Below are 25,192 nucleotides of genomic sequence, written 5' to 3' on the forward strand. Positions count from 1 at the left end.
TTCTCCCCTTGACAATACATGTACTCTCAGCCCAGCCAAGTGTGTGTGTACTGGAGATGGTGGAGGAGCAGCCATCACCGGAGGGGCTAGAATACAGTTCAGGAGAGAAGTGAGAATCCTCCATGACAAAGCGCAGGGTTAGAGGATCACGGAAGGATTCTCACTCCCCAGAGCATTGAGGTCATTGTCTTATATTCCCAGATAATTCTGAATCCACCCTGACCCCGGAGTATAATGTATCCACGCAGAAGGCGGAAATCTCCGGGAGAAGAAAGAAAGTGAGAGAATTCTATCCGCCCCGGATCAGTGGGGATTCAGAGATGAAGTGTGAACTCCTGGAACTATGGGTAATATCTCTACATCATCCTGCAGAGTCACAGCCGGGATCAGCAGATCATCAACCGCATCCTATACAGTCGCTTCCCTTAAAGCAGTGGTGTCCAAACTGCGGCCCTCCAGATGTGGAAAAACTACAACTCCCAGCATGCCCAGACAGCCGTTGGCTGTCCGGGCATGCTGGGAGTTGTAGTTTTGCAACATCTGGAGGGTCGCAGTTTGGACACCAGTGCCTTAAAGGAATATTCCAGATGTGACCGGACTAAGTGCTTTGTCTGGAGTGGTCCCTAATGTTTATCAACCCTTGAAGACAACCCCCCCCCCCCCCTCCCTGTGGGTGATCAGGACCGTACCTGCACATCCAGGTTCTTCCGGGAGGACGCTGGCGTGTTGGCGTATGAGCTGATGGAGGAGCTGGTGTTGATGTCATCTGTGCTCAGGTTGTCAATGGTGTCGCTGATCCCGCTGCTCACCGAACTGCTGTCATCCCAACTGGAAGAGATAAAACTGTCTGTTACCAGGCTGTGCCAACATATACCCCATGGGACATAGAAGACAGTTATACCTCCAGAACCCCTATACACATAGACATGGGCTTGGGCGAGCAAGAATGTTTTTTCAGTGCAGAGTCAGCTGCTGCCAGATATCTCTGTCCTCCTTCTCCAGACTCTTCTGTCCCCTACAGACCCCATTGTCAACTCCAGACTCCTCTGTCCTCCAGAATCCTCCTCAGACATTTGTGTCCCCTCCCTCCAGACCCCTCTGTCCCCTCCCTCCAGACTTCTCTGTCCCCTCCTCCAGACTTCTGTCCCCTCCTTCCAGACCCCTCTGTCCCCTCCCTCCAGACCCCTCTGTCTCCTCCTCCTCCAGACTCCTCTGTCCCCTCCTCCAGACTTCTGTCCCCTCCTTCCAGACCCCTCTGTCCCCTCCCTCCAGACCCCTCCGTCCCCTCCCTCCAGACTCCTCTGTCCCCTCCATTCAGACCCTTTTGTCCTACTTCTCCAGATTCTTCTATCCTCCTCCAGACCCCTCTGTCTCCTCCCTCCAGACTCCTCTGTCCCCTCCCTCCAGACCCCTCTGTCCCCTCCCTCCATACCCCTCTGTCCCCTCCCTCAAGACCCCTCTGTCCCCTCCTCCAGACCCCTCTGTCCCCTCCCTCCAGACCCCTCTGTCCCCTCCCTCCAGACTCCTCTGTCTCCTCCCTCCAGATTCCTCTGTCTCCTCCCTCCAGACTCCTCTGTCCCCTCCCTCCAGACTCCTCTGTCCCCTCCCTCCAGACCCCTCTGTCCCCTCCCTCCAGACTCCTCTGTCCCCTCCCTCCAGACTCCTCTGTCCCCTCCCCCAGACCCCTTTGTCCCCTCCCTCCAGACTCCTCTGTCCCTTCCTCCAGACCCCTTTGTCCCCTCCCTCCAGACTCCTCTATCTCCTTCAGACTCCTAAGCCCCCTCCTCCAGACTCCTCTATCTCCTCCAGACTCCTCTCTACCCTTAATATTCCTCTGCTCCTCCTCAAGACTTCTCTGTTGAGCAAAAAGATCAGACATCTTGAAATCCAACTGCTCAATTCTTTATTTCCCTAACATACTGTTTCCCAACTAGGGTGCCTCAAGCTGTTGCAAAACTACAACTCCCAGCATGCCCGGACAGCCGAAGGCTGTCCGGGCATGCTGGGAGTTGTAGTTTTGCAACACTGGAGGCACCCTGGTTGGGAAACACTGCCCTAACACTTGCCATATGAGGAGAGTAGTGACACCCCATACATACTATATGGTCAGAGTTTTCAGTCACCTTAACCCTAAAGCCTGGCGCTAATAATAGTATAGAAGTGTTAGAATAGGTGCGGCTAAAATCAGTGACCTCTATGGGTGCAAATGATTTCGGAGGGTCTCAGAGATATGTGACATAAAGTAGTGATCGCTGTCACACTCTACTGCTGAAATGGATGATAACCGGGAACAATGGCTTGTAGTGACTCCTCAGAAAGAAATGGCTGATAACAGGAAACAGTAGAGAGGAAAGAGACTTCAGGTTTGGCCTTTTCATGGTTATTGACTAAAAGTTACAGTAACAACATAAAAGCACATAAAGTGTAAACATAAACACAGTATACAGCTCTTCAGGTTTAGAGTATACAAGGACACTGAAGATGAAAAGTGACTTGGTCTTTCAGCATGACAATGATCCCAAACACACCGCCCGGCCAACGAAGGAGTGGCTTCATAAGAAGCATTTCAAGGTCCTGTAGTGGCCTAGTCAGTCTCCAGATCTCAACTCCATAGAAAACCTTTGGAAGAAGTTGAAAGTCTGCATTGCCCAGCGACAGCCCCAAAACATCACTGCTCTAGAGGAGATCTGCATGGAGGAATGGGCCAAAATACCAGCAACAATGTGTGAAAACCTTATGAAAACTTACAGAAAACATTTGACCTCTGTCATTGCCAACAAAGGGGATATAACTAAGTATTGAGATGAACTTTTGTTATTGACCAAATACTTATTTTCCACCATAATTTTGCAAATAAATTCTTAAAAAATCAGACAATGTGATTTTATGGATTTTTTCTCATTCTGTCTCTCATAGTTGAGGTTATAACCTATGATGATAATTACAGGACACTCATCTTTATAAGGGGGAGAACGTGTACAATTGGTGGCTGACTAAATACTTTTTTGCTCTCCTGGTTTATACCTATCAGGCCTTTATACTCCAGGGTGGTCCTGGGCCCCAGACCCCATCTATCCTCCTCTATCCTACACTCCCCAGGCCCAGGTTTCTCAAGGATCTGGTACTGTAAGAGAATCATCCCCCCGGCTCCTACCCCAGACGCTAATCTCACATTCCAGCCGCACTATTTTGGGCACTGCCCTGTTTATACTGTAAATTCCCTGGAACGCTCACATCTATTTGCTGCAAGTGTGGGCAGCGCCAATGACCCAGAAACAACCCAGAGAAAACCGGACCAGGACGGGGGGCGAACACTGGGCAAGGGAGCTAATCTGACAGCTACATCCTAACCAAAGCGTATCAAACCTCTGTATCTAAATCATCAGACTCCAAATTTTCACTATTCAGCTGTCAGAGCATGCTGGGAGTAGTAGTTTCATGAAAGCTAGAAAAATCATCCATGCTTTTCAAGGCATGCTGGGAGTTGTAGTTTCACCATAGCTGGAAAGTCACAGATTGGAGAACACGGTATTGTAATATATGAATTAAATGTCTTCACTCTCCTCTTATACAAAAGTATATTTATTTGGAATAATACAGATACATTTCCATAGCTTTCAAAAAGGTGGAAATGACCTCCCTAAGTGTCCAGATCAGTGTTTCCCGACCAGGGTGCCTCCAGCTGTTGCAAAACGACAACTCCCAACATGCCTGACATCTCTTGATGAACTACAAGTCCCAGCTATAGCTACATGCTCAGCAAATACAGGGATCTTCATAGAAAGATATAGACAACCTGAGGCTCTCTAGATGAACTACAAGTCCCAGCTACAACTGCATGCTCAGTATGGAAAGATATAGGCCTCAGTGGTCTTCAAGCTGTTGCAAAACTACAACTCCCAGCATTCACTCCCCATCCCTGCATACACTCATACATGTATTCTGCAGGGGGACACTTGTCCAACCCTTCTCTCCTCTGACATCCAGAGTCAACAATGAGTTGAGAGGCCATCGTACACATATAGATCAATGTTTCCTAACCAGTGTACCTCCAGCTGTTGCAAAACTACAACTCCCAGCATGCACTCCCCATCCCTGCATACACTCATACATGTATTCTGCAGGGGGACACTTGTCCAACCCTTCTCTCCTCTGACATCCAGAGTCAACAATGAGTTGAGAGGCCATCGCACACAGAGATCAATGTTTCCTAACCAGTGTGCCTCCAGCTGTTGCAAAACTACTAACCAGTGTGCCTCCAGCTGTTGCAAAACTACAACTTCCAGCATGCCCGGACAGCCGTTGGCTGTCCGGGCATGCTGGGAGTTGTAGTTTTGCAACGGCTAGAGGCACCCTGGTTGGTAAACACACGTCCAGATCTTTTATCCCGGATATCATTGTCTCTCCCAATACACGTGGATGCTCGGCCCAGCCAGGCGTTCATGCTATTTCAGTGGAAAGAGGTGTCTGGCAGCGGCTTATCTCCCCAAGAAAAAATAAATTAATAGACAGCAGGAAAACAACATGAGACAGAAGGCCCCCATATACATACAGATTGTAACCAGATCAATGGGTTCCGCCGACACAACACATACCAGCATAAAGAAGACTACATCTGATCTATTGAATCCTACAGGCAGGTAGTACTATAGCGGTAGAATATGTTGGAATACATGATTGACGGTATATCCCAATGTATACTGCCGAAATATGAAGTGAACAGTTAATATCATAAACAAATAGAATAAATTGTAGCAAATCTCTTCAGTCAAATCATGTACAGTGCTAAAAGATGCAAAAAAACAAATAAAAAATGTATAAAATATATATATAAATTTATATTTATATATATATATATTTATTTATATAAATATATATTTACATATATATATATATATATATATAAAAATATATATATATATATATATAAAATATATATATATATATATAAAAAAAAAAAATATATATATATATATATAAAAAATATATATATATATATATACATATATATATATTTATTTAATAGTTTTTTTTGCATCTTTTAGTACTGTACATGATCTGACAACAGACGGATGTGAGCGGAAGACGATCTAAAAGAAGCGTAGATGAGCCGTGTCGGTACGCCTGGATTACTCAGCAGAAGGTCAGGGATCCACTTCCACACCAGAACCCGTCCGGCCCAGATGGTAATATGGGGGGGGGGGTTAATCACCTGCGGTCAGCAGTCCCCCCTTTGCGATGAGCCCTTGCAAGCTCCCGGCAATCCACAGACCCTATTAATTACACCCCGGCTAGCTGGAAGAACTTGTTTTAGGGCAATTGTAGGAGACAATGCTTCTTCCTATGGAGCTTCTATGGCTGCAGGGGGATGTGATAAAGAGGAGGTAGTCCTGGGGGGGAGGGGAGGCCGAGCTAACAGGATTAAGGTGAAAAGGAGCGAGAAAAAAAAGAGAATTAACACATGCCTCTCTGGCCCTGGGAAGGGGGTTATACCACAGGTTAGTTCCCCCCCTAAAAAAAAACTAAAAATCCCAAAATAGATCCTTTCCCCCCTTCTCATATGATCACAATACACTGAGGATGCAAAGTGGCAGTTACATTGCAGGTACCTTGTTTTGATTTCAAATTTGAGATCAAAATTTCAAAAACAACAAAATTGCAACAACGTAACAAAGCTGCAGTCTCACAACTGTCCATTTTGAAATAACAAACTTGCAACAATGTAACAAAGCTGCGGTCTTCAAACTGTGGATTTTCAAATAAACTGGTAACAATGTAATGCGGTCTACAAACTGTCAATTTTTAAACAACAAAAATGCAACAATGTAACAAAGCTGAAGTCTCCCAAGTGTCCATATTGAAATAACAAACTTGCAACAATGTAACAAAGCTGCGGTCTTCAAACTGTGGATTTTCAAATAACAAACTGGTAACAATGTAATGCGGTCTACAAACTGTCAATTTTTAAACAACAAAAATGCAACAATGTAACAAAGCTGCAGTCTACAAACTGTAAGTTAAAAAATAAATAAAAAATTTGCAACAATGTAACAAAGCTGCGATCTACAAACTGTCGATATTGAAATAACCAGATTGCAACAATGTAACTTCAAATAACAAACTTGCAACCAATGTAACAACGCAGTGGTCTCCAGATGGTGCGAAACTCCAAATGCTGCAAAAACTACAACTCCCAGCATGCCCGGACAGCCGTTGGCTGTCCGGGCATGCTGGGAGTTGTAGTTTTGCAACCAGTTTGGAGGCCACAGCTCTTTAGAATTTCTCCAGGTTTTAGATAAGTCTCTTTTCACCTTCTTTGAAGGTCATAAAAAAAAAAAAAAGTTGGCGTTGAGCAAGGTGAAGAGTCGTGAAAAAAATTGCGCAACCCCCCCCAAAAAAAAACCCCAAACGAAGTAGATTCTATGTAAAGTTCTTCCATCTCACATAGGACACTGACAGTAAGGACTCACCTCTTGGTCCTGAGGTTTCCGCTCCATCGTATGGTTCGGTTCTGCAGTCCAGGGCGGACGGTCCCGGACATGGACGCCTCACGTAACGCGCCCGATGGTGACACCTTCATTGAGGACAGGGCTTCCTGAGTGCACTCATATCCTCCGGAGCACATGTAAGGAGCCCTGACAATCACTGGAAGTCTCACAAGTAAAGAACTGGCACTTCAGAAGTCTCAGGGAAACTGATCTCACAGGCCATTAACCCCTGACGTGCCGCCGGCACAGACCGAGCAGTAAGAAAAGCAAACTGCTCGCAGGTCTGGGAATTTTCCTAAGCAAATATTGAATGTGGAGCAGCATTGGGGAGGCAAACAAAACATGTCGGGTCCCTGTGTCCCCGGGAAGATATCAGGGTTAGAACTACAAAGCTCAGCAAATACAGGGATCTGAATGGAAGGATATAGGAAGTCTAGATGAACTACAAGTCCCAGCTATAACTACAATGCTCAGCAAATACAGGGGTCTGCATGGAAGGATATAGGAACTCTAGATAAACTACAAGTCCCAGCTATAACTACAATGCTCAGCAAATACAGGGATCTGCATGGAAGGATATAGGAACTCTAGATGAACTACAAGTCCCAGCTATCACTACAATGTTCAGCAAATACAGGGATCTGCATGGAAGGATATAGGAACTCTAGATGAACTACAAGTCCCAGCTATAACTACATGCTCAGCAAATACAGGGGATCTGCATGGAAGGATATAGGAACTCTAGGTGAACTACAAGTCCCAGCTATAACTACAATGTTCAGCAAATACAGGGATCTGCATGGAAGGATATAGGAACTCTAGGTGAACTACAAGTCCCAGCTATAACTACAATGTTCAGCAAATAGAGGGATCTGCATGGAAGGATATAGGAACTCTAGATGAACTACAAGTCCCAGCTATAACTACATGCTCAGCAAATACAGGAGATCTGCATGGAAGGATATAGGAACTCTAGATGAACTACAAGTCCCAGCTATAACTACAATGTTCAGCAAACACAGGGGTCTGCATGGAAGGATATAGGAACTCTAGGTGAACTACAAGTCCCAGCTATAACGACGTGCTCAGCAAATAGAGCAATCTATATGGAAGGATATAGGAACTCTAGATGAACTACAAGTCCCAGCTATAACAACTTGCTCAGCAAATACAGGGGTCTGCATGGAAGGATATAGGAACTCTAGATGAACTACAAGTCCCAGCTATAACAACTTGCTCAGCAAATACAGGGGTCTGCATGGAAGGATATAGGAACTCTAGATAAACTACAAGTCCCAGCTATCACTACATGCTCAGCAAATACAGGGATCTGCATGGAAGGATATAGGAAGTCTAGATGAACTACAAGTCCCAGCTATAACTACAATGTTCAGCAAATACAGGGATCTGCATGGAAGGATATAGGAACTCTAGGTGAACTACAAGTCCCAGCTATAACTACAATGTTCAGCAAATAGAGGGGTCTGTATGGAAGGATATAGGAACTCTAGATGAACTACAAGTCCCAGCTATAACTACAATGTTCAGCAAATAGAGGGGTCTGCATGGAAGGATATAGGAACTCTAGATGAACTACAAGTCCCAGCTATAACTACATGCTCAGCAAATACAGGGGATCTGCATGGAAGGATATAGGAACTCTAGATGAACTACAAGTCCCAGCTATAACTACAATGTTCAGAAAATACAGGGATCTGCATGGAAGGATATAGGAACTCTAGATGAACTACAAGTCCCAGCTATAACTACAATGTTCAGCAAACACAGGGGTCTGCATGGAAGGATATAGGAACTCTAGGTGAACTACAAGTCCCAGCTATAACGACGTGCTCAGCAAATAGAGCAATCTATATGGAAGGATATAGGAACTCTAGATGAACTACAAGTCCCAGTTAGAACTACAATGCTCAGCAAATAGAGGGATCTGCATGGAAGGATATAGGAACTCTAGATGAACTACAAGTCCCAGCTATCGCTACATGCTCAGCAAATACAGGGATCTGCATGGAAGGATATAGGAACTCTAGATGAACTACAAGTCCCAGCTATAACTACAATGCTCAGCAAATACAGGGGTCTGCATGGAAGGATATAGGAACTCTAGATGAACTACAAGTCCCAGCTATAACTACATGCTCAGCAAATAGAGGGATCTGCATGGAAAGATATAGGAACTCTAGATGAACTACAAGTCCCAGCTATAACTACAATACTCAGCAAATAGAGGGATCTGCATGGAAGGATATAGGAAGTCTAGATGAACTACAAGTCCCAGCTAGAACTACAATGCTCAGCAAATAGAGGGATCTGCATGGAAGGATATAGGAAGTCTAGATGAACTACAAGTCCCAGCTAGAACTACAATGCTCAGCAAATACAGGGATCTGAATGGAAGGATATAGGAACTCTAGATGAACTACAAGTCCCAGCTATAACTACAATGCTCAGCAAATACAGGGATCTGCATGGAAGGATATAGGAACTCTAGATGAACTACAAGTCCCAGCTATAACAACTTGCTCAGCAAATACAGGGATCTGCATGGAAGGATAAAGGAACTATAGATGAACTACAAGTCCCAGCTATCACTACAATGTTCAGCAAATAAGGGATCTGCATGGAAGGATATAGGAACTCTAGATGAACTACAAGTCCCAGCTATCACTACAATGCTCAGCAAATACAGGGATCTGCATGGAAGGATATAGGAACTCTAGGTGAACTACAAGTCCCAGCTATAACTACATGCTCAGCAAATACAGGGGATCTGCATGGAAGGATATAGGAACTCTAGATGAACTACAAGTCCCAGCTATCACTACAATGCTCAGCAAATACAGGGATCTGCATGGAAGGATATAGGAACTCTAGATGAACTACAAGTCCCAGCTATAACGACGTGCTCAGCAAATAGAGGGGTCTGCATGGAAGGATATAGGAACTCTAGATGAACTACAAGTCCCAGCTATAACTGCAAAGCTCAGCAAATAGAGGGGTCTGCATGGAAGGATATAGGAACTCTAGATGAACTACAAGTCCCAGCTATAACTACAATGCTCAGCAAATAGAGGGGTCTGCATGGAAGGATATAGGAACGCTAGATGAACTACAAGTCCCAGCTATAACTACAATGTTCAGCAAATACAGGGGATCTGCATGGAAGGATATAGGAACTCTAGATGAACTACAAGTCCCAGCTATCACTACAATGCTCAGCAAATAAGGGATCTGCATGGAAGGATATAGGGAACTCTAGATGAACTACAAGTCCCAGCTATAACTACAATGCTCAGCAAATACAGGGGATCTGCATGGAAGGATATAGGAACTCTAGATGAACTACAAGTCCCAGCTATAACAACTTGCTCAGCAAATACAGGGGTCTGCATGGAAGAATATAGGAACTCTAGATGAACTACAAGTCCCAGCTATAACTACAATGCTCAGCAAATACAGGGGATTTGTAAGGAAGGATATAGGAACTCTAGGTGAACTACAAGTCCCAGCTATCACTACAATGTTCAGCAAATAGAGGGGTCTGTATGGAAGGATATAGGAACTCTAGATGAACTACAAGTCCCAGCTATAACTACAATACTCAGCAAATACAGGGGATCTGCATGGAAGGATATAGGAACTCTAGATGAACTACAAGTCCCAGCTATAACTACATGCTCAGCAAATACAGGGATCTGTATGGAAGGATATAGGGAACTCTAGGTGAACTACAAGTCCCAGCTATCACTACAATGTTCAGCAAATAGAGGGATCTGCATGGAAGGATATAGGAACTCTAGGTGAACTACAAGTCCCAGCTATAACTACATGCTCAGCAAATACAGGGATCTGTATGGAAGGATATAGGGAACTCTAGGTGAACTACAAGTCCCAGCTATCACTACAATGTTCAGCAAATAGAGGGATCTGCATGGAAGGATATAGGAACTCTAGATCAGTGGTCTTCAACCTGCGGACCTCCAGATGTTGCAAAACTACAACTCCCAGCGTGCCCGGACAGCCAACGGCTGTCCGGGCATGCTGAGAGTTGTAGTTTTGCAACATCTAGAGGTCCGCAGGATGGAGACCACTGCTCTAGATGAACTACAAGTCCCAGCTATAATGATGTGCTCAGCAAATACAAGGAAAGTGGTCTCCATATTGTGAACCTCCAGCTATTGCAAAACCACAACTCCCAGCATGCCGGACAGCCTGTGGTTGTCTGGGCATGCTGGGATTTGTAGTATTGCTACAGCCGGAGGTGCACTGTTTAGGAAACCCGACTCTATATTCCCAGACGTTTGCTGTGTGGACTCAGGGAGTCTCTATTTACTGAAGTGGCCGAGTAAACAGCTTCTTCTTCTTCTGTGACGTCTTCCACCTGTATCTCTGCCCATTGGAATTGACACAAGGAAAGGTCATCAAAGCCCCAAGAATTCAAAAATACAGCTCCCAAAATTGGTGCTGCCAGAAAGGTCCATGGCCCCAGGTTATTCCGCAAGTAAGAATAATTGTAATAAACATGTTTCGAGGGTATACCCCTCTTATTCAGGGGGCAATTAGAGGAATGAAGACCACCGTAGAGGTCTCCAGGGAATCACCCGAAACAGACGCTCAACAGGCAGAACAATAAATCATTTAGCGGACATAGTATAGTAAGATAATAAAGACGTTTATAGCAGACAACGCGTTTCTCCATATCTTAATCCTCCCTCACAATCTCAGAAATGAGGTTTTGAAAAGCGCCAATCCGTATAACCTAGAAGCCACGTCCATGCAAGTTATCGCAGTATCGTGGCGAGCAAAGAGTATTTGATGAAGGACGTACACTATCACAGGACAGAAAGACTTTGTATTAAAACGTAACCTATCATTTACACGTCAAAAAGTAGATAATTTCCTGTTATTGCAAAATTGCATCCCAACGTGTTTCCCCCTGAGAAATGTCAGCTTCATCAGGGGTCATATGACCCCCAAATAGCAAATAGAGGGATCTGTATTGGAAAGATATAGGCAGCCTGAGGGTGCGTTCATACGGAGTAATTCAAGAGGAATTTACTCAGGTATTTCCTCTTGAATTCTCCGCTCCAAACTAATTCACATCTCCTCTGCCCATTGACTTTAATGCTTTTTCCGCTGTCCTGTTCACACTGCGGAAATTCTGCTAGCGGAATTCAGACGCTGAATTCCGTTCCGCTTGAAGAATCAGCATGTTCATTCTTCAAGCGGAATCCGCTAACAGAAATCAATTGAAGTTAATGGTAAAAAAGAATTCCGCCCGACATTGTTTTCACGCGGAATTCGCGCGCAATTTGCACGGAAATGGCTGAAAAACCCTTCACTTCTTTCTCCCCCATTTCCGCCCGTGAATTACTCTTGATTTACTATGTGTAAACGCACCCTGAGGCTCTCTAGAAGTCTGATGTTTGACTTCTCTCTCACAGTGGTCTCCAAAGTGTGGACTTTCAGCTGTTGCATTTTATTCTTCGTCTACGGAAGCGCATGAAGCACCGGAACGTGTCTCCCAGATTCCCGGTGAAGTCTTTTCAATGTTATTGACTCTAAGAATAAAGACGTTTATGTGCAGCCGGTGAGTTGTCGCTTTTTCCTGTCATGGAGTTGTCTCATTAAAATTTGGTGGAGCACCACCAGAGGACCCGCTGCTGTTGCAAAAAGGTTGATGTTTTGCATCAAAGGGGACCTAGTACTAGTGCTGACTTTCTCTCTTGTACATTTGGAATATCTGTGTCTAGGAAAGCTGGGTGACCCCTATACATACAGGTCACATCTTTCCATGTCTCCTTAATAAAGCCCCCCCAAAACCCCTGTTTCCAAACCAGTGGGCCTCCAGCTGTTGGCTGTCCGGGCATGCTGGGAGTTGCAGTTTTGCAACAGCTGGAGGCACACTGGTTGGGAAACACTGCCTTAGATTCTGATGTTTGACTTCGTTCTAGGCCTGGCCGGAAGCCCAATGAGGTCCTGGGGTGAAGCTATAGGGCTCCAGTAAAAAGCTTTTGGCTGTCCGGGCATGCTGGGAGTTGTAGTTTTGCAACAGCTGGAGGTACCCTGGTTGGGAAACAATACTTTAAAATTCTGTTTGACTTTGTCCTAGTCCTGGCCAGAAGCCCATTAAGGTCCTAGGGTGAAGCTATGGGGCTCTGTACAAAGCCTTTGCCTGTCTGGGCATGCTGGGAGTTGTAGCTTTGCAACAGCTGGAGGCACACTGGTTGGGAAACACTGCTTTAGATTCTGCAGTTTGACTTCGTCCTGGGCCTGGCCGGAAGCCTAATAAGGCACAACTGAATGGAACCTTAAAGGGGTACTACGGTGGAACAGATTTGTAAATTACTTCTATTCAAAAATCTTAAACCTTCCAGTACTTTTCAGCTGCTATATTCTCTACAGGAAGTTCTTTTCTTATTGAATTTCCTTTCTGTCTGACCACAGTGCTCTCTGCTGACACCTCTGTCCATTTAAGGAACTGTCCAGAGTACAAGCAAATCTCCATAGCAAACCTATCCTGCTCTGGACAGTTCCTAAAATGGACAGAGGTGTCAGCAGAGAGCACTGTGGTCAAACAGAAAGGAAATTCAAAAAGAAAAGAACTTCCTGTAGAGAATATAGCAGCTGAAAAGTAATGGAAGGATGAAGATTTTTAAATAGAAGTAATTTACAAATCTGTTTCACTTTCTGGCACCAGTTCATTTAAAAAAATAAAAATAAAGTTTTCCAGTGGAGTACCCCTTTAAACAAATGTTTCCTGCAAAATGCTACCTGCAAAACAACAACTTCCAGTGAGCTCTAATACCAGTGGTCTCCAAACTGTGGACCTCCAGCTGTGGCAAAACTACAACTCCCAATGAGCTCTAATACCAGTGGTCTCCAAACTGTGGACCTCCAGCTGTTGCAAAACAACAACTTCCAGTGAGCTCTAATACCAGTGGTCTCAGAACTATGGACCTCCAGCTGTTGCAAAACTACCACTCCCAGTGAGCTCTAATACCAGTGGTCTCCAAACTGTAGACCTCCAGCTGTTGCAAAACTACAACTTCCAGTGAGCTCTAATACCAGTGGTCTCCAAACTGTGTACCTCCAGCTGTTGCAAAACTACAACTCCCAGTGAGCTCTAATACCAGTGGTCTCAGAACTATGGACTTCCAGCTGTTGCAAAACTGCAACTCCCAGTGAGCTCTAATACCTGAGCTCCCAGTGGTCTCCAAACTGTGGACATCCAGATGTTGCAAAACTACAACTCCCAGCATGCCCGGACAGCCAAAGGCTGTCCGGGCATGCTGGGAGTTGTAGTTTTGCAACAGCTGGAGGCACACTGGTTGGGAAACACTGCTTTAGACTCTGCAGTTTGATTTTGTCCTAGACCTGGCTGGAAGCCCAATAAGCTCCTAGGGTGAAACTATGGGGCTCCGGTACAAAGTTGAAGTTTTGCAACAGCTGGAGGCACACAAGTCTGGAAACACTTCCCTAGACACAGGGGCCCAGGTGCACCCCCTCCCCCCATCTATAGCATCTAAGTAAGTGAACACTTTATAGTATATTAGTTTAGCGGTTACGAGCTGAGGGTTGTAAATACTTTATCGTATCGTTGCATACGACGGAACATTCATAGCATGTGCAGCTGTTTATAATCCAGAGCTGATCTGTACATCCCCCCCCCCCCCCCGACTCCACAGGAGCGCATGACGTAACGCAACATACAGCGCCGGAGCCGGCCAACTCCTTACTGGGGTCACTGTCTCCGTTCCAATGGTTTTACTGGGCCGCAGTGGAACAAATTCAGATATATGTTTGGAAGGAAACAGATTTACAGCGCCAAGCACCGGAATAGACGGTACGATCCGCGACTGCAGGTAATGGATTTCTACAGGGAGAGAAGGAATACCGCAGCGATGAAATCATTCACTACCGCTATATGAGGTTCTGAGGTTATAGGGAGGCGAACCAGACGCTGCATGTACGAGTGTTATATACCGTACCCTGTGGGCACCGATACATGGGAGGAATCAGAATAGTGAGTACAGCTCTGGGGTATAATACAGGATATAACTCAGGATCAGTACAGGATAAGTAATGTAATGTATATACACAGTGACCTCACCAGCAGAATAGTGAGTACAGCTCTGGAGTACACAGCTATTATATGTAGATGATATAAAGCTTAGAGGCTCTGGCTGTCTCTTATACATGTTATTGGATATAATTCACATTTAGTATTAGTGTATATTAGTGTATATAGTTTATTAGTATGGTATGGGTATAATGGGTATTATAGGAATATGTCTTTTGTAAATATTGTATATATTTGTTTGTGTGCAGGAATGAGTGTGGGGTGGACCGGTGTTGTATTTTATGCTATGGTGTTTGGTTTTATGATTCGCTATATTGATATGTTCTGTCGGATATGGTATGTTTATGTTTTGTAATTTTTTTATTGTTATGTTTGAAATTTTAATAAAAGATCTACAGGATATAACTCAGGATCAGTACAGGATACATAATGTAATGTATGTACACAGTGATCTCACCAGCAGAATAGTGAGTACAGCTCTGGAGTATAATACAGCATATAACGCAGGATCAGTACAGGATAAGTAATGTAATGTATGTACACAGTGACCTCACCAGCAGAATAGTGAGTACAGCTCTGGAGTATAATACAGGATATAACTCAGGATCAGTACAGGATAAGTAATGTAATGTATGTACACAGTGATCTCACCAGCAGAATAGTGAGTACAGCTCTGGAGTATAATACAGGATATAACGCAGGATCAGTACAGGATAAGTAATGTAATGTATGTACACAGTGATCTCACCAGCAGAATAGTGAGTACAGCTCTGGAGTATAATACAGGATATAACTCAGGATCAGTACAGGATAAGTAATGTAATGTATGTACACAGTGACCTCACCAGCAGAATAGTGAGTACAGCTCTGGAGTATAATACAGGATATAACTCAGGATCAGTACAGGATAAGTAATGTAATGTATGTACACAGTGACCTCACCAGCAGAATAGTGAGTACAGCTCTGGAGTATAATACAGGATATAACTCAGGATCAGTACAGGATAAGTAATGTAATGTATGTACACAGTGACCTCACCAGCAGAATAGTGAGTACAGCTCTGGAGTACACAGCTATTATATGTAGATCATAAAGCTTAGAGGCTCTGGCTGTCTCTTATACATGTTATTGGATATGGTGCGGTCTATGAGACCTCTCATCTCTGTAAGTGTCTCGCTGAGAGTGACAGCCATGATTTCACACCTTTGGTGATATCACCGATCAGCGTGTCCCGACAGCAGAAATACCTGCATTGGTGTGTGAAATCCTACTGGTGTGGACGGATCGGGGCCCCCCGGGTACGTTATGTCATAAAATGCAAATGAGTTAATCAGATACATCACATTCTTCCCTATTCAGCAGAATACACAGGGGCCGAGGTCACGTACCCCGGAGCCCCCGCAGACTGCCAAATATTTATACTGGTCAATGTTTACTATGGACTCTGATCACGTAGACGGTCATAGTCCAGAATACAGCTGCTCCTAACGGGTTAAAAATAATGGATCACAAACGCTAGGCCAGTGTTTCCCAACCAGGGGGCCTCCAGCTGTTGCAAAACTACAACTCCCAGCATGCACTTTATCCACTTGCTTTCATTACAACCATCTAAACTAAAATGTTTGACAGTTGAGAATTTGATACAATTGTATCCAGTCTACAGACTTCTCAGAAACAGTGGTTCCCAACCAGGGGGCCTCCAGCTGTTGCAATACTAATACTAATCTCACTCCTCTGATAATGCTTCTGTAGTGCATTGTGGGTAGTGTCCGGCTGATGGCTATCACTATGTGGGAGCCTCTGTTTATTACCCTGGTTTCAATGACTTTAGAGGTCGTCTCCTAACAATCATTAACTGCAGGAAATGCCCCCCCTATCAGCCGGAGTCATTACATGGGGGGCCGTTCCCAGGCCCCCATTCCCCGCAGTCAGCAGATCTGCCATACAATGAACACAACCGAATGTTTGGACAAGGAGAAAGATTAAAATAACAAATTCCGCCCGTGGCTGCGATCCCAGAGGACACAAGATTTTTTAGGGCTCGTTGTGCTTGTGTATTGATTAGTTTCAGGGTCATAATCCGTACAGATTCTTATATTGTAGATTACAGTGCGAGTCCACAGGAAATAGGAGGAGCAGGGAGGTGTGAATGCCGGGTCCGCTCCGCCTCACCTCACATTTATAGGGGAAGACTGTCCGCGCCACCGCCTGGGATTATCAAGAGAAGAAACCTGTATCATAATCCACTGCTGCACTCACTATTCTGCTGGTGAGGTCACTGTGTACATACATTACATTACTTATCCTGTACTGATCCTGAGTTATATCCTGTATTATACCCCAGAGCTGTACTCACTATTCTGCTGGTGAGATCACTGTGTACATACATTACATTACTTATCCTGTACTGATCCTGAGTTATATCCTGTATTATACCCCAGAGCTGTACTCACTATTCTGCTGGTGAGGTCACTGTGTACATACATTATATTACTTATCCTGTACTGATCCTGAGTTATATCCTGTATTATACTCCAGAGCTGTACTCACTATTCTGCTGGTGAGGTCACTGTGTACATACATTACATTACTTATCCTGTACTGATCCTGAGTTATATCCTGTATTATACTCCAGAGCTGCACTCACTATTCTGCAGGTGAGGTCACTGTGTACATACATTACATTACTTATCCTGTACTGATCCTGAGTTATATCCTGTATTATACCCCAGAGCTGTACTCACTATTCTGCTGGTGGGGTCACTGTGTACATACATTACATTACTTATCCTGTACTGATCCTGAGTTATATCCTGTATTATACTCCAGAGCTGTACTCACTATTCTGCTGGTGAGGTCACTGTGTACATACATTACATTACTTATCCTGTACTGATCCTGAGTTATATCCTGTATTATACTCCAGAGCTGTACTCACTATTCTGCTGGTGAGGTCACTGTGTACATACATTACATTACTTATCCTGTACTGATCCTGAGTTATATCCTGTATTATACTCCAGAGCTGTACTCACTATTCTGCTGGTGAGGTCACTGTGTACATACATTACATTACTTATCCTGTACTGATCCTGAGTCATATCCTGTATTATACTCCAGAGCTGCACTCACTATTCTGCTGGTGAGGTCACTGTGTACACACTATAGAGAACACTATGTGCATTGTATGGCGGTCGTACACAGGCCCCGGAGAAGATACAGGTGGATGTTATTGATCTTTATGTTTTCTGGTGACGACTCCTCAGCTCTGACTATAATGTCCTATGACACCCGGTATATTCAGTGCACGGCCAATAACTCTACATAAGGTAATAGTCGCGGTCTGTGCTGTATACTGCAGAACATCTCACTATATGGCAGGTCTAATAATCTATTCTCACTATATGGCAGGTCTAATAATCTATTCTCACTATATGGCAGGTCTAATAATCTATTCTCACTATATGGCAGGTCTAATAATCTATTCTCACTATATGGCAGGTCTAATAATCTGTGTGCAGGCGTCTCTGTATCCCCCATTACTTTACATGGGGGGGTCATATCCGGTCACACCTGGAGCCGTCTCTATTCTGCACATACACAATGGCGGCCGGCGGGGGCGGGGTGACCTGGTTTTGTATAATGCCTTTGGCAGATTTACTGGGAGGGAATGATGGGAACCTGACGGGAAGCACAATGACTACACAGGGATCCTATCTGGTCGGTTCCTGGAACTGTCTTAGTCACTGACACGTCTGACAAACCTCGGAGGCCCCATCAGAGCGCCCCCAGACTACAGAACCAAAGCTGCACCCAGGGACTGATCTTATTACAGTCTACACCAAAATATAACGGATATAATGGACGAAACTAAGGAAACACTCCTAATACTTCATCCTGCAGGGATAATACTGCTGCCCTGAAAAGGTAGGGGGCAGCAACGAGATGTGAGTGAAGAATTGTAAATGCAGCTTTGGATGTGACTATAGTAAATGCAGCTTTGGATGTGACTAGAGCAGTGTTCCCTAACCTGTAGCTTTACAGCTGCTGCACAACTTCAACTCATATAGTATCCTCATTAAAGAGCACCCTCAAAGCAGCTTTGGTTGTGACTAGAGTAAATGCAGCTTTGGACACGACTAGAGAAAATGCAGCTTTGGACACGACAAGAGCAAATGCAGCTTTGGACACGACTAGAGCAAATGCAGCTTTGGACACGACTAGAGCAAATGCAGCTTTGGACACGACTAGAGCAAATGCAGCTTTGGACGTGACTAGAGCAAATGCAGCTTTGGACGTGACTAGAGCAAATGCAGCTTTGGACGTGACTAGAGCAAATGCAGCTTTGGACGTGACTAGAGCAAATGCAGCTTTGGACGTGACTAGAGCAAATGCAGCTTTGGACGTGACTGGAGCAAATGCAGCTTTCGACGTGACTAGAGCAAATGCAGCTTTGGACGTGACTAGAGCAAATGCAGCTTTGGACATGCCTAGAGCAAATGCAGCTTTGGACGTGACTAGGGTACATGCAGCTTTGGATGTGACTACAGTAAATGCAGCTTTGGATGTGACTACAGTAAATGCAGCTTTGGATGTGACTACAGTAAATGCAGCTTTGGATTTGACTACAGTAAATGCAGCTTTGGATTTGACTACAGTAAATGCAGCTTTGGATTTGACTAGAGTAAATGCAGCTTTGGATTTGACTAGAGTAAATGCAGCTTTGGTCGTGACTAGAGTAAATGCAGCTTTGGATGTGACTAGAATAAATGCAGCTTTGCATGTGACTAGAGCAGTGTTCCCTAACCTGTAGTTTTACAGCCATTGCACAACTATGTATCCTATGATGTAAGAGAACCCTTACTGCAGCTTTAGGTATGACAAGAGTAAATGCAGCTTTGGACGTGACAAGAGCATTTTTCCCTAACCCAGTGTTTCCCAACCAGGGTGCCTCCAGCTGTTGCAAAACTACAACTCCCAGAATGCCCGGACAGCCCAAGGCTGGAGGCACCCTGGTTGGGAAACAGAGCCCTAACACGTAGCTTTACAGCCGTTGCACAATGATGTCTCCAATGATGTAGGAGAACCCTAAATGCAGCTTTAGGTATGACTAGAGTAAATGCAGCTTTGGATGTGACTAGAGCAGTGTTCCCCAACCAGTTACTTTAAAGCGGAAATACAACTACTATTGTACCCTGATGTAAAAGCACCCTATGTTGTAAAAGGACCCTTAATGCAGCTTTAGGTGTGACTAGAGTACATGCAGCTTTAGGTATGACTAGAGTAAATGCAGCTTTGGATGTGACTAGAGCAGTGTTCCCCAACCTGTAACTTTAAAGCGGAAATACAACTACTATTGTACCCTGATGTAAAAGCACCCTATGTTGTAAAAGGACCCTTAATGCAGCTTTAGGTGTGACTAGAGTACATGCAGCTTTGGATGTGGTTTGAACAGTGTTCCCTAACATGTAAATTTACAGCTGTTGCACAACTACAACTCCTATCATATCCTCATATAAGAGCACCCTAAATGCAGCTTTGGGTGTAACTAGAGTAAATTCAGCTTTGGGTGTGGCTGCAGTTTACACAAAATTAAAATACTGTATAAAAAACACCCAACTAATGTCAGGAGAGGACGATAGGGATCATGTCTGCTGGGGGAGCCCACCTAAAATCTATAGGACAGTGTTTCCCAACAGGGTGCCTCCAGCTGTTGCAAAACTACAACTCCCAGCATGCCTGGACCGCCAAAGGCTGTGGACCGCCAAAGGGGGGGGGGGGGTCCCTGAAACCTTAAAGGGGTACTCCGGTGGAAAACCTATTTTTTTATTAAATCAACTGGTGCCAGAAGGTTAAACAGATTTGTAAATGACTTCTATTAAAAAATCTTTACCCTTCCAGTACTTATTAGCAGCTGTATGCTACAGAGGAAATTCTTTTCTTTTTGACTTTCTTTTTTGTCTTGTCCACAGTGCTCTCTGCTGACACCTGATGCCCGTATCAGGAACTGTCCAGAGCAGGAGAAAATCCCTATTGCAAACCTAAGCTGCTCTGGACAGTACCTCATATGGACAGAGGTGTCAGCAGAGAGCACTGTGGACAAGACAAAAAAGAAATTCAAAAAGAACAAAATTTCCTCTGTAGCATACAGCTGCTAATAAGTACTGGAAGGGTAAAGATTTTTGAATAGAATTAATTTACAAATCTGTTTAACTTTCTGGCACCAGTTCATTAAAAAAACCAAAAACAAATTAAAGCTTTTTTAACCCCTTTTCTGCCTGACGATGAGGGTGCTCAGGCCATAAGCCTCCAGGCTGACCTGACCTCCGGTAGTACAGAACTAAAGGTCCCAGCATGCACTGCAGGCCACAGACATGCTACAGCGCGTTGGTTTGCAGCAGCAGCAGCAGCTGCCAGAGGTTCCCCGACTACAATGGTGCAGCCGTTTATCACAGCGCGGAGGAATGTATGGCTCCGTCAGCAATGACCAGTTAAGGCATGCTACTATAAATAGCCCCGCAATGTACACATCGTAACCGGCGCACGCACACACCGCGCCGCCACATCGCCAACGTCCCGGGTGGCATGACAGGAACCAGAGACACCCCCGCCACGAAACGGTGTATCTGAGGCTGGGAATACCTCAGGCACCATTAAAGGGTTTCCCAACCAGGGTGCCTCCAGCTGGTGCAAAACTACAACTCCCAGCATGCCTGGACAGCCAAAAGGTGAATCAAGCTGGTGCAAAACTACAACTCCCAGCATGCCTGGACAGCCCAAGGGGCCTCCAACTGTTACAAAACTACAACTCCCAGCATGCCTGGACAGCCCAAGGGGCCTCCAACTGTTACAAAACTACAACTCCCAGCATGCCTGGACAGCCCAAGGGGCCTCCAACTGTTACAAAACTACAACTCCCAGCATGCCCGGACAGCCAAAGGCTGTCCGGGCATGCTGGGAGTTGTAGTTTTGCAATAGCTGTAGGCGCACTAGTTGGGAAACACCAACCGATTTTATGTCTGGAGAATTTGACATTATACTAATACTAACTATTTCTATTTTATTTTATAGAGATAAGCGGCTGCAAGTTAAAATGGGCGCCGCTTATCTGAGAAACGTAATATGATCTCACAACATAATCTGAGAGATTATAAAAGGGATTAACCCTTCGCTGTCGACTTTGTCTTGGTTATCCTAAGATAGAGTGCAAACAATGACCTTTACCTGTGACACCCATTAATGACATCATGCTCCGCTCCCTGTGATGTCACCATTTCCCAGCATTGTCCGCCCCAGGGATAACACTGTCAAAGCGTCATTACTATTTAGTTACTCCATTACTATAGGCCAGTGTTTCCCAACCAGGGTGCCTCCAGCTGTTGCAAAACTACAACTCCCAGCATGCCGTCCGGGCATGCTGTGAGTTGTACTTTCACAACAGCTGGAGGCACCCTGGTTGGTAAACACTGCTATAGTCACTCCAATAGGAAAATATATAGAGACTAATGCACTGATGAAGGTAATACGAGGACCACCGAGCGCACTCCTACCTGTCAGCATCTCCTTGTCCCATGGACGTGTTCCGCTGAAGTGTTTCCCGCACGGCCGCCATCCCGTCAGGCATACGATTCAGTCTTCGGGTGTAAAGTCCCAGTCCCCCATCTGTCATATAACTGTAAGAGACATAGGAGTCAGATGGATGCAGAACTTTAACAGTATATATGTATATGATAACATACAATACTCTACTATAATACTGCTCCTATATACAAGAATATAACTACTATAATACTGCTCCTATATACAAGAATATAACTACTATAATACTGCCCCTATATACAAGAATATAACTACTATAATACTGCTCCTATATACAAGAATATATCTACTATAATACTGCTCCTATATACAAGAATATATCTACTATAATACTGCTCCTATATACAAGAATATAACTACTATAATACTGCCTCCTATATACAAGAATATAACTACTATAATACTGCTCCTATATACAAGAATATAACTACTATAATACTGCTCCTATATACAAGAATATAACTACTATAATACTGCTCCTATATACAAGAATATAACTACTTTAATACTGCTCCTATATACAAGAATATAACTACTATAATACTGCTACTATATACAAGAATATAACTACTATAATACTGCTCCTATATACAAGAATATAACTACTATAATACTGCTCCTATATACAGGAATATAACTACTATAATACTGCTCCTATATACAAGAATATAACTACTATAATACTGCTCCTATATACAAGAATATAACTCCTATAATACTGCTCCTATATACAAGAATATAACTACTATAATACTGCTCCTATATACAAGAATATAACTACTATAATACTGCTCCTATATACAAGAATATATCTACTATAATACTGCTCCTATATACAATAATATAACTACTATAATACTGCTCCTATATACAGGAATATATCTACTATAATACTGCTCCTATATACAAGAATATAACTACTATAATACTGCTCCTATATACAAGAATATAACTACTATAATACAGCTCCTATATACAAGAATATAACTACTATAATACTGCTCCTATATACAAGAATATAACTACTATAATACTGCTCCTATATACAAGAATATAACTACTATAATACTGCTCCTATATACAAGAATATAACTACTATAATACTGCTCCTATATGCAAGAATATAACTACTATAATACTGCTCCTATATACAAGAATATAACTACTATAATACTGCTCCTATATACAAGAATATAACTACTATAATACTGCTCCTATATACAAGAATATAACTACTATAATACTGCTCCTATATACAAGAATATAACTATTATAATACTGCTCCTATATACAAGAATATAACTACTATAATACTGCCTCCTATATACAAGAATATAACTACTATAATACTGCTCCTATATACAAGAATATAATTACTATAATACTGCTCCTATATACAAGAATATAACTACTATAATACTGCTCCTATATGCAAGAATATAACTACTATAATACTGCTCCTATATACAAGAATATAACTACTATAATACTGCTCCTATATACAAGAATATAACTACTATAGTACTGCCCCCTATATACAAGAATATAACTACTATAATACTGCCTCCTATATACAAGAATATAACTACTATAATACTGCTCCTATATACAAGAATATAACTACTATAATACTGCTCCCTATATACAAGAATATAACTACTATAATACTGCTCCTATATACAAGAATATAACTACTATAATACTGCCTCCTATATACAAGAATATAACTACTATAATACTGCTCCTATATACAAGAATATAACTACTATAATACTGCCCCTATATACAAGAATATAACTACTATAATACTGCTCCTATATACACGAATATAACTACTATATTACTACTCCTATATACAAGAATATAACTACTATAATACTGCTCCTATATACAAGAATATAACTACTATAATACTGCTCCTATATACAAGAATATAACTACTATAATACTGCCTCCTATATACAAGAATATAACTACTATAATACTGCTCCTATATACAAGAATATAACTACTATAATACTGCCTCCTATATACAAGAATATAACTACTATAATACTGCCTCCTATATACAAGAATATAACTACTATAATACTGCTCCTATATACAAGAATATAACTACTATAATACTGCCTCCTATATACAAGAATATAACTACTATAATACTGCCCCTATATACAAGAATATAACTACTATAATACTGCTCCTATATACAAGAATATAACTACTACGGCAGTTTGTCCTGTTATTACGGTTCACAACATCTTTGCAGCTCAGTGTTTGGCGGTGGTCAGTCTCTCGATGAGATGAGCGGATTGCGGTATAACGTAGGAATCCACAGACACATTCCAAGCTGCAGCATAAGAGCCGTGGATCACACCTAGGGAGCCACTATGATTTAAAGAGACAGTACGTCTGCAGTCTATTGTCTCCATTATCTGTAATATACACTCTATTGCCCCCTGTTATCAGCCCGTTCTTCAATGGGATCACATATCCCCCTGGTGTTATGGACCTTTAGGAATGTATATCCCCTGACTTTACCTACTAGACTGATATAATGTGATAATAATCTGAGGTGTCATGTATACGGCGTAAGAAAAAACGGAACAATAAACCAGGACTAATCCTTAAAGGGCAGGTGCTTAATTCCTCCGCGCCGCAGTGTAGTCCATATGATCCCTCTCCCATTCGTCTCAGAATAATAGGTGGGCGACTTAAGTCTCGGGGGTGGGGGGACCCCCCATTATACAGGGATTAGGACCTGTGCAAGATCTCCGAAATTTCCCTCTGCAGCCTTCAGAGCCTACGTCTCCAAATTGCAGACCTCCAGCTGTTGCAGAAGTACAACTCCCAGCATGCCCAGAAAGTCAAAGACTTTGTACAGGAGTCCCATAGCTTCACCCTATTATTGGGCTTCCGGTCAGGCCTAGGACTAAGTCAGACTGCAGAATCTAAAGCAGTGTTTCCTAACATGGGTGCCTCCAGCTGTTGCAAAACTACAAC

General features: G+C 43.3%; 1 protein-coding gene across 1 annotated transcript in view; it reads right to left on the bottom strand.

Moving 5' to 3' along the window:
* The window catches only part of NAV2 (neuron navigator 2), a gene marked incomplete in the record, with an annotated part of 234,265 nt that overhangs the window by 57,208 nt on the left and 151,865 nt on the right, over positions 1-25,192 (bottom strand). Inside the window, 2 exon segments of the mRNA XM_056527781.1 lie at positions 690-828; positions 22,141-22,263. Coding sequence (XP_056383756.1) covers positions 690-828; positions 22,141-22,263 — 262 coding nt within the window.

This window comes from Hyla sarda, chromosome 6 (genome assembly GCF_029499605.1).
Source record: "Hyla sarda isolate aHylSar1 chromosome 6, aHylSar1.hap1, whole genome shotgun sequence".
NCBI classification, from domain to species: Eukaryota; Metazoa; Chordata; class Amphibia; order Anura; family Hylidae; genus Hyla; species Hyla sarda.